The 11,629-nt window shown below is 39.1% G+C and overlaps 1 protein-coding gene across 1 annotated transcript; it reads left to right on the top strand.

The window, feature by feature from the left end:
• The first annotated feature begins 87 nt into the window (after window positions 1-87).
• Window positions 88-5,573, top strand: SerRS (Seryl-tRNA synthetase). Its single transcript, XM_067155900.2, has one exon. The coding sequence runs from the start codon at window positions 174-176 to the stop codon at window positions 1,893-1,895; it is 1,722 nt and encodes a 573-aa protein (XP_067012001.2). The 5' UTR covers window positions 88-173; the 3' UTR covers window positions 1,896-5,573.
• Window positions 5,574-11,629: the final 6,056 nt, after the last annotated feature.

Here is an 11,629-nt window from a genome sequence, read left to right as displayed (position 1 = left end):
CTTCGCTTTAGGATTAGATATTCTTTTTCCATGCACATTGTGCGAAATTCTATACTACTACTATTAGATATTCTTTGGCACAGAGAATGCACGTGTAAATTTCCCGTTTGGTTGCGTGTCGGTGGCGTGAAGTTCGGTTTTGATGCAGAAAGCGTGGTGAGAACTTCAATAAAATGGTTTTGGATTTAGATCTTTTCCGTCCAGAAAAGGGAGGTGATGTAGAAAAATTGCGTAAGAACCAACGAGATCGCTTCAAAGATGTAGGCTTAATAGATCAAATTGTATCTAAAGACTTGGAATGGCGAAAACTTAGACACCAGCTGGATAACCTCAATCGGCAGCGAAACCTGTGCAACAAAGTTACCGGAGAAAAGTTTAAGAAACAAGGGAGAGGAAATACTGATTCGAGTAATAAAAAGGTGAGTGACAGTTTTGGAGATATCAATACTGAAGGTGGACTGAATGCATTTAATGAGTTCATTGCTGAGAAAAGTTACATCGATGGGTCTTTTCCATCCCAAGAAGACACAATGGTTTTCCGGAACTTGAAGAAACCCCCACCGGATTCCATGGCTCATGCTTTAAGATGGTATAACCATATGCTTAGTTTTGGCGAATCTATAAAGCAATTTCCTGCTGCAAGCACAAATGAAGTGAAAGTTGACCTGCCCCAGAACATCCTTGATAATTTGGAAACTGTAACTGCTGATGAGCTCCGTGTTTTGGATATAGATCAGCTGAAGGGGTTACGTCAGCACTATGATTCACGAATTAATGAAAATATAGAAGCTATTAAAGAAGCCGAAATTGCACGGTTTACAGCCTTGAGAGAAGTGGGGAATATATTGCATGAGTCTGTTCCAATAAGTGATGATGAAGATAATAACAGGGTAGAAAGAACATTTGGAGACTGTACACAGAAGAAGAAATACTCTCATGTTGATTTAATAGTCATGATTGGTGGAGTCGATGGAGACCGAGGTGTGAACGTTGCTGGCGGAAGAGCCTATTTCCTAACTGGCCCAGCGGTGTTCCTGCAACATGGTTTAGTACAGTTGTCATTGCATACTTTATTCCAAAAGGGATACAAGCCTTTGTATACTCCTTTTTTTATGAAGAAAGAAGTGATGCAAGAAGTTGCTCAGTTGTCACAGTTTGATGAAGAGTTGTACAAAGTGTTTGGAAAGGGAAGTGAAAAACCTGGCACCAAGGAAGTAGATGAAAAATACTTAATTGCTACTTCAGAACAGCCCATTGCGGCATTTCATCGGGATGAATGGATTGGTGAGCAGGAACTCCCCATCCGTTACGCTGGACTCTCGACTTGCTTCCGACAAGAAGTTGGTTCTCATGGTCGAGACACTCGTGGAATCTTCAGGGTTCATCAGTTTGAGAAAGTCGAACAATTTGTTTTGACCTCTCCTTACGATAATAAATCATGGGAGATGATGGATGAGATGATTGACAATGCAGAGCAGTTCTGTCAAATGCTAGGCATTCCTTACCGTATAGTTAATATTGTGTCTGGAGCTCTCAATCATGCCGCTTCCAAGAAGCTGGATTTAGAAGCCTGGTTTCCTGGCTCAGGAGCATTCCGAGAGCTAGTTTCGTGTAGTAACTGTCTAGATTATCAGGCTAGGAGACTACTCGTACGTTATGGTAAAACAAAAAAGATGAACACTGCAACTGTATTTGTGCACATGCTTAATGCTACAATGTGTGCTACGACACGAGTTATATGTGCTCTTCTTGAAGTTCATCAGACAGAGACTGGAATCAAAGTGCCAGAAGCACTCAAGCCTTATATGCCATCTATATATAAGGAAGAGATTCCATTTATCAATCCAGCTCCTATAGAGGTGGACCAGAAGAAAGGTGGTGGTGACAAAAAATAACAGACGGAGTTGTAGGGATTGTGATTGCTAAACTGTCTATTTATTTCTTATATTATGTTATTCGTAAGATTCAATTAAGCTGGGGCATTAATTTTCAGTCAGTAACAGTGGTGAGGGAAGGCTTTTGTTATTAGCATATATATATATATATATGTATGTATGTATCTTTCAATGCTTGTAAGTGTGTATGCATTTTCCCTCTTACTGATTAAGACTTTTTTTAATATATATATATGCAAGTTGACTTGGAAACTGGAAGTAAATGCCCTTTAGTACTGTGTAAAATATCTACTGGCCTCAGGATCGACATAGTAATAAGCAGTCTATTGTCATAAACTTCAGAATAGGTCCTAATCTTAAGTACACAATTTAGGAAGGTCATTCTCTCCAATTTTATGTTGTATTGCATGTAGGAGAATGTGTTCACTGCCAGTGCTGCACCCCACCTGTCTCCAGAAACTTTCCTAGCCAGAAGGCGAAAGAGAAATTAGAAATCCAGCATGGCACAGCTCAGACGATGCCAATATGCTACACAAGGTTTGCTAACGTTGGCACATCCATAATGTCTACGTACGTATCAAATTACCTTTTTTTTTTTTTTTTCTTGCCATGTGAACGCTGTGCACTGCGGTGATACAGAAGAGCCTATTCTCTGACAGAGATTGCCCTGAACACTCCCACAACATGACACAGGATAGCGGAGTATTCTATGTTCACACACCATGACAGTTTCAAAATTTGTATTTTTCTTATTTTCACAGAATGTGGTCAGACATGATGCGAGCTGTATCGGAGACAATAGGAAATTTGTTTTCATCTAAGCCGGTTGTTTTACATCTTTTTCTTTTTTCTAAACATGCCTTCCGGGTTAAAAAGTGCTTACAAATTGAGCGAAATTTTCCAAAGTAGTTGGCTGAACAACCACAGCTATTGACTGAAATTTATTCAATATGGCATCATGACAAAATTTAACAAAATGGTCCCCATCATAAATCACATTATTCGGAAAGATGAATCATAAAATGTTATCTCGTTTGACTTCTAGGAGAATGATTTGTTCATTGCCAAGGGCACGGACCCACCAACCAACCTCAGAAGCACAGTAATCTAATAGCTAAAGTTGTGCAACATTTTTCATTCTGTTATGCCTGTTGCTCACAGTAAAATTTTCTGTCAGATTTATTGTACAATAATTTAATTTTATAAAATATCTGTTGCTCACGGTCAAATTCAAGTTTTATAAAACATTTGATAAAACTTTTCATAAAATAGGACATGTTCTATTCCTTAAAATTAACTTTACGAAACAAACCAATCAGCGAAGCTGACATCACGATGATGCCTGGCGCTTTGTTGTGAGAAGATTGTGAAGCTCGATTGTAAACAAACACCTCTTTTTAAAATGGCAGGATCCGGGTGGACTAAAGAAGCTGTTAGTGCTTTACTGGACGAATACCAGAAATATCCTTGTTTGTGCGAAGTTAAAATGTCACTTTAGCACAACAGAAATGCAAGAAGAGAGGCAGAAAACACAATCGCCGAATTTTTAAAGGAGTGTTGGTCTTCTAACCTCAACTAATTTTCGACCAAGGACAGCAATCCTCTACCTTCTTCTCTTCTTTTGATCCAATCCCGAGTCCAGCATTTCCTGGCATTTCTTTTCTTCCTTTTTACCACTGTACAACATATAATTGCAGCTAAAGCAGCAAGTTTTGCTTTGTCTGTTGGAGCCATACTCTCAAACACAATTGAACAGCTAATTCTTGGTTTAAAAGTTTATCGATAGATGGCAGCTCTTACACATCTTAGTTCAGAAGTGAGTTCATAGATGGCCATCCTGATGCTTCCACGGATTTTATAAAATAATCTTACCGTGAGCAATACAACTTGTTTTCACCAAATTTTTATAAAATTAATTGTACAACAAATTTTACTAAACATGTTACCGTGAGCAATAGGCATTAGTGTCAAAAGCCAATGCCATTAGCTGAAAATATATAGTATGGTGTCATTTCCAGAATTCAACACAAATAGACATCATAACCAACTACAGCACATTAACAACTCCTAAACCATTGGTGATAAATTAACACACACCTAAACAGAAGTCTCACCCCCTATAAGCTGAAAATCCAATAGCGATGAATTAATATACACACACTTGCTCATTGCGCCTTGCTTCACTCACGCTCCAAACAAATAGCTTGTTTTTTTTTTTTAATCCTTTGTACATATTTCCTCAGTTGGTAACTGTTCCTATGAAGTAAGTACGTCTCCAACAACAAACAAAACATTGTATGGGAGTGTGAGCCATCTGCGCTTGGGTTGTACTACATTAAGTTCTACTTGGCCTCCCTGTCAGAATTGAACACAAATATATTTTGTTACAAACTAGGTAACATTACAACTCTTAAACAGTGTCTTTGCTGTTAGGCTAATGGTCTGACACAAAACATTGCTGACACACTCCCTTCGAGAGACTCTGTACTAAGCACCCTGACATGTAAAACTGATGGGTTTTGTTACTAGCAAAGAGATGCACCCTCTCTCCCAGCAATTTTGTCAACAATTGGTAGCATTGTGTGAGCATTTTCTCCATGTCTGTATATGTCACTTTAATACGTCCTTGTGGTGGTAACGTAGGATCTATAATGTTTTACCTCCAGCATCCTAGCAACTACACTTTACCCAGGGTGATATGAATGTGCAACTCACAGAAAGAAAAAATTAATTAATAAATGAATGAAGGAAGATGCTGTTGGAGAAAGTAAAGCCTCTACTTGTGGTCAGTCATTTCAAACCCCCATTATCCTCCTGTGTCCTGTGCTTATGTTTTTGTTCTGACAAGTTTTAGCATGAATATCACAAGAACTGTCACTCGTAGAAAATTTGGTGTGTTTTTTTCGAGTGCCATTTTGAAGCTGTTGTGAAAACTCAAACTTTGAACTTGTGTCTTTTGCCCCTTAAGAGGTGAAAATATTGAAATGCTTGAGGAATATTTTGTTGCAAATATTTTGTATACATAATACATTTGATATGAAAGAGAAGGACTGTATCATTTGATGTATGAATCATGTATTCCATCCCTAATGCAAGATGGAATCCTTCATCTTAAAATGTTTACATCTAAGGCAATCTCAAAAAGCATATTTTTGTTTTGTAGAAACTGCAATGTTGGAAGTAAGTATTTTATAAACAAAGCTAATATGTTCACTAGGGCTCAGATTTCTGTGACATGCCATATTTTTATCCCATCTCTTTTTAGAAATCTAACTTAAATAACACATTTCTAACTTTTGTGACCACTGTTATACTGTTCTTACTGGTCATATAAATGTTCTGTATATTTTATCCTTAAAGTCTAATTGACCAAAACAAATTGTATATTATATGCAAATATTTGGCCATATTATATCGCGCATGTTAACGCGTTATTGCTATGGAGCCCAGCTCTAGATTCAGGAGAAGTGTGAGTTTGAACCCCACTGTCGGCTGTCCTGAGAATAGCTATGTGTGGTTTCCCATTTTCACTTGCAGGCAAATGGTGGAACAATTCCTATTCATAGGCCACAGCATATTCCCTTCAAACTCCTTACCCAATTTCATTCATCTTCATTAACTCCTCAACTGAGGTTGACCGAGCTCGATAGCTCCAGTCGCTTAAGTGCAGCCAGTATTCGGGAGATAATGTGTTCAAACCCCACTGTCGGCAGCCCTGAAGGTGGTTTTCCGTGGTTTCCCATTTTCACACCGGGCAAATGCAGGGGCTGTACCTTAACTAAGGCCACGGCAGCTTCCTTCCCAGTCTTAGCCCTTTCCTGTCCCATTGTGGCCATAAGGCTTATCTGTGTCGGTGCGACATAAAGCCAATAGCAATAGCAACTGAGGTTGGCATCAGGAAGGACATCTGGCTGTAAAAATATGCCACAAAAATTTATCTCGCCTCATCCTCAACCCCGTATCAAGAAACTGGACTAAGGGGCAGACATACATACATTTGGCCAAATTATACTGTAAATTTTTTTTTTTTTTTTTTTTTTTACAAGTTGCTTTACATTCCACCAACACATATAGGTCTTGGGCTAAGAGTGGAAAGAAACTGCCATAGTCTTAATTAAGGCCCAGCGTTTGACTGGTATAAAAGTGGGAAACCACGGAAAACCATCTTCTGGGCTGCCAACAGTGAGATTCGAACCCACTATCTCCTGGATACTGGCCGTTCTTAAGTGACTGCAGCTGTCGAACTTATTCACATGTTGTGCTAATAATGCCAAGTAATTTTGTATGTATTTGGTTATTTTAGATTTTCTTTCCTTGGGAAGTTTGAAGATCATATGTTTTGTGAGTAGTAAGTTGTCAAAATAGAAGTTGTGTCATATTTCCAAGTCTTTAGGTCATAGAAATATGAGTCCTAGTTATCATTTACCAAGATGATGATTGTTGTTTTAAGGGGCCTAACATCGAAGGTTTTCGGCCCACTTACCAAAGATGCAACCTATGTCAAACAGTCAATTTCTTAGATATTGGGAGACAAGCATCGTGGTATGAAATGAATAGGCAATTCAATTTGACACAGACAACATGGTCATAAATCAGTAGTTCGTTATAAAACTTGCTCTGTGATTTGTGCACTATACTACTTCAACCTATTCATTGGGAAATATTTGTAAATGTAAAATAATAATATAAGAATTTATAGATTAGCACTAACTTTATATATCTTTCAGGGACAGAAATATTTCAATCATCTCATCGACTACATTTTATAAATAGTTGAGATACTTCCTGAAAGAAACTGTGCATGGAAAACTTTTCAGTGACAGTTTTTGCAGATATTCTTCATTTTCAGAGAAACTTGAAGACTTGTTTATTGATTGATTGGCTGACTGACTTAAATGTAGCAGGCTTACTTAGGTAGTAGATTCTATAAAAGGACAACTGATGTCTCCAGAAATACACAACAGAGGAACAATAAATCCTGTTACCTTTGTGTTTGTTGTTAGTGTAATGAAGAATCTGTGTGTGATGAAAGTCTTTTGAAACTGCAGACAATGAGACAGGAAAGGTCTAGGAGCGGGAATGAAGTGGCCATGGCCTTAATTAAGGTACATCCCCAGCATTTGCCTGGTGTGAAAATGGGAAACCACGGAAAACCATCTTCAGGGCTGCCGACAGTGGGGTTCGAACCCACTATCTACTGGATACTGGCTGCACTTAAGCGATTGCAGCTATCAAGCTCGGTCCAAAATATTTGATTACTTTTTTTTGTTTGTTTGTTGGAACACTAAGGAGTTGTTCATAAGAATAATTAATAACTGTAAGTAATGGAAAAGAACGAACAAGTGTCAAATCAAGACGTGTGTGTGTGTGTGTGTGTGTGTGTGTGTATGTTCAGTCTTCAGCCCTAAGGCTGGTTGGATCCTCAACAGCTCCGCCATCAGCTGCCATAGATGGCCTAGGCATCACTGAAGAGGCATACTAGGGAAATGAGGAGTGAGGTAGTTTCCCGTTGCTTTCCTCACCAAGCCAGAAGTTGCTATTACATATCAGTCTGCCAAGCCCACTGAAATGCATGCACCAACCGACCCTATGAGCAACATTTTCACAACATTCATAGCAGGGACTGGCTGCAGAAGGAATGGCATCGCTCATACCTCAGTCACTTTCATATTGTCAAAGCCAAGTATAAGACAGAGACAGATCAATGAAAGTAACAAAATTACTCTAGCCCATACCAGAAGACATAGTGCACTGTAAACACTAGGTCCTGCCAGAGCAGGGTTGCCAGACATCCCAGAGTTTAAGGGACTGTACCGTATTCGTGTTAATTGTCCCGTATTTTGAACCTCAAGATAAATACGCCAGTGTTTTTACTTATGATAAGTACCGACAGCTTCACTTCTTTCTTTCAAAGGGATAGATTTTTTCACTCTTTGGTTTCTTTATCTGGTGCGAGTTCATAGATTTTTGAAATTGTTTTTTATTTCATTGTTTGCAGTTCTTGGGTTGTCCATCCTGGAATTATCAGCTGTGAGAAATATTATGTTCTGTTGGCTTGGTTAGGTCTGAGCTGTTCATTTCTGCAAATTTTTCTTCAATGTCATGCAGAGATTTTTATGAAATTGCTAAGAATGACAAAAAAACTGTTAACAGAACTTCAGAGAAATGAAAATATCTTGAAATTGAAAGAACTGGTATGAATAAGTAAATAAACTAAGTTTTTTCCTATTCGTTGTACATCGCACCAACAGAGGCAGGTCTTGTGGTGACGATGGGATAGAAAAGGGCTAGGATTGGAATTGACCGTGGCCTTCAGGCAGGCTACAGCCTCAGTATTTGCCTGGTGTAAAATGGGACACCACAGAAAATGATCTTTAGGGCTGCCGACAGTGGGGTTCAAATCCATTGTCTCCCGAATACAAGCTCATAGCTACATGACCTAAAATGCGCAACCACCTTGATAGGTACTGTTAAGTTTCAGTGTGTATAAATGTTAACGAATGCATTAATAAACTGCTCTATGATGTCAACATAATTATAAGCGTATCTTTTTGAAACAAAGTTTATAACTTGTAGAATGCGAGCCCGTTGATTTCCTGGACCGCACATCTGTCCCGTATGTTGATTTCAGGAATCTGATGACCCTGATAGAGAGATGGATGTGAAAAGGAACAGGTCAGTGCAGGAAGAGAGAGCAATACAGTACATAGGGGAGAGAAAGACAAACATGAAAACACAAAAAGATGGGGAAGATCTACACATTTTCAATTCCAGTTCTATACTAATTTCATATGGATACTGACAAATTCATTTATTCTGGCATTTGTTTGTTGAGCTAGTGGGATCATTTTCTCTTTATGTGATTATCCTGTGTTACTAGTCATTTATCACCCATTTTCATCATATAAACCTTCTTTTTTTATGTATTTCTTTCTTCTTTTCTTACACCAAGACTCAGGTCTGTCAAGATGGCCCCTCAAAGAGTGTTAACCCCTCCCTTCTAATGAAGATAGGAAGCAGAAATAAGCTTGTCAACTGCTGAGAAGAACTGGGGTTGATGAGAGGAGAAATAGTCTTCAGTGTTTTTATGTTTGTCCTTGCCTCTTTCTATTGCTCCCCCTTCTAACACTGACCTATCACTGTCATATATAGAAAGATAAGAAAAATGAAAGGAACAAGTAACAGGAAAAATGCTATGACAGATCAGTATGAGAAGAGAGAGAAATAGAAAGAAAACAAAAGGACAATTAAAAATGACCTGGAATCACAGATAAGGCTATATGCAAATGATGTTATACCCTATAGAATAGTAATGAGTTGCAGGATGGTGAGCGACTGCAGGGGGACTTAAACAATGTCTGCTGTCCAACTCACAACAATGGGATGAAAGGCCAAGTTGTAAGTTTCACCAAGAGGAAAAGTCCTCTCAGTTTTAATTATGTTGATAGGATGATAGTACCTCATGGAGATCACCAAGTCCCTAGGTGTTAATATCTTAAGTAATGATCTTCATTGGTGTCTGGCTCCATAGCTAAATGGTTAGCGTGCTGGCCTTTGATTTTATAATCAATATGGGTTTTTATCTCAAACGAATCAGTTAAAGCTTGTTACATGTACTGCTGGCCTTTGGTCACAGGGGTCCAATGTATGATTCCCGGCAGGGTCAGGAATTTTAACCATAATTGGTTAATTCCCCTGGCACGGGGACTGGGTGTATGTGTCATCTTCAACATTTCATCCTCATCACGACGTGCAGGTCGCCTACGGGAGTCAAATCAGAAGACCTGCACCTGGCGAGCCGAAGTCTTTGAACACATCCCAACACTAAAACCCACACGCCATTTCATTTTCTTCTTCATTGGTGCAATCATATTGACGAGGTTGTTGAGAAAGGTTACAGATCTCTTCACGTAGTTATGAAAATATTTGGGGTTTATAATAAGTAGAGACGAGAATTATAGGCACTAAAAACAGTTAAAATAGGCAGGCATATAGGCTCTTAAATTAGCCAAAATAGGCATTTAAATAGGCACTAACGTGTAAAATAGGCATGAAAATATTACTTATAATTTAATAACACACTCAATTACTACAAAAGGAATTCACAAACAACGTTTCAATGTTTTCCTGTAACAATCTTGTTTTCCTGTCGTGCATAATGTTTTTGTACTGAGAGAAAGATCTCTCAACATCACATGAAGTGATTGGACAAAACTTCAGTGAAGTCACTTCATCTGGTTTTATTTCGCTGACAGTGGCTGCCTTCCCAGAGGTTCGGTCAGAACTTCCCCTGACTCCTGACTTCACCAGGGGCATGCCACTCTTCTCCAACTTGGTGATTGCTCCCGTCAGCTTGTTGAAATTTGAAGATGCTCCGGTTTATGCAGGGGCATACTAGCTCCCAACATTGCAGTGCATAGGTCTGAAGAAAATGGTTGTTGGTCGCTGCCCAAAGTGGACTGGTAGAAAGGCTGCGTTGATACAGATTTCTGTACTCGTATCAGATGCATCGCAGTATTTCTAAGTTGATCTATGTGTTATTTTTCTCACATTTGATCTGAAAAGTAATAAAATTGACATAAATTACATGGTCCCTATATCTTAAATTTCTACAGTTGGGCTAATTGGCAATAATACTTAGTATATATCATGCATTTGTTTCATAAAAAAAATATTAGAGATGATGTTTCTAGAAGTACAAACAAAACTTTAAAGTAGGAACAAGGGAATTCGTAATTTACATGGAAATATTTCTTCAAGGATTTTCAGTTATAATTTGGCAGTATCGTGTCGAGTTCACCGGGTGAATAATATAATAAAAAAGACGTGAAACGATACCGAAGTAGCGTAGAGGAGAGATCCGTCCTTTATGCTTGCCAAGGACCCACCAAGCTGCCCCAAGCATTATTCTTACTTATATAGAAGAATGAAAACGGAGGCACTGTAAATCTCAGATTTGTGAACATTTTATTTGTTGCTATTCGCGGCTTTGGTCAGCCAGGTCAACTGCCATGAAGACTATTTTCTGTTGCCTGCTGTTGCCCACGAGGCCGCCACCCTCGTTGAAAATTAAATAAATAATGTTACTTGCTTTACGTCCCACTAACTACTTTTACGGTTTTCGGAGACGCCGAGGTGCCAGAATTTAGTCGCGCAGGAGGTTTTTACGTGCCAGTAAATCTACTGACACGAAGCTGACGTATTTGAGCATCTTCAAATACCACCGGACTGTGCCAGGATCGAACCTGCCAAATTGGCGTCAAAGGCCAGTGCCTCAACCGTCTAAGCCACTCAGCCCGGCTGAAAATTAAAAACCGCGTAATTTGAAATTTTCGTGGCATGCGCCCATAACCTCATTTTTGTTACAATTTAGCAAGACCCTAGGGGGATGCTAGAGGTTTGTTGGCGACTTCGTAGCGCTAACCTGGGAGCTCACACCCCTCAGACTCTCTTTGCTTCTCCCTCCCTGCCCCCAAGCATGGTTACTAACCCGACCTCAATAATCCAGTCCAACGGTCTTTTTGCTGGCCTAGTCTTGTGAAGATAATCTTGGCAACCTTGTAAAACACGCTTTGGCATCGTCCTAGCCGGGCTACATTGGATCTGCAACCTGTGTTCCGCGAAGGCTTAGCTTGTAATAGAACTAACGATTTTTTAAAGGGAGTTTTAAAAATTGCATTTCAGTTGTAAATCTCTACTTTCACAGGAAATGAATCACAGTTCAAAATACCGAT

The sequence above is a fragment of the Anabrus simplex genome, chromosome 11 (genome assembly GCF_040414725.1).
Source record: "Anabrus simplex isolate iqAnaSimp1 chromosome 11, ASM4041472v1, whole genome shotgun sequence".
Taxonomy (NCBI): domain Eukaryota; kingdom Metazoa; phylum Arthropoda; class Insecta; order Orthoptera; family Tettigoniidae; genus Anabrus; species Anabrus simplex.
Note: the sequence above shows the minus strand (reverse complement) of the source record. Positions and strands in the feature narration are given on the sequence as shown.

Bases quoted from the DNA above. Each gene is read 5' to 3' on its own strand.
- SerRS (XM_067155900.2), top strand. From the start codon at position 174: ATGGTTTTGGATTTAGATCTTTTCCGTCCAGAAAAGGGAGGTGATGTA.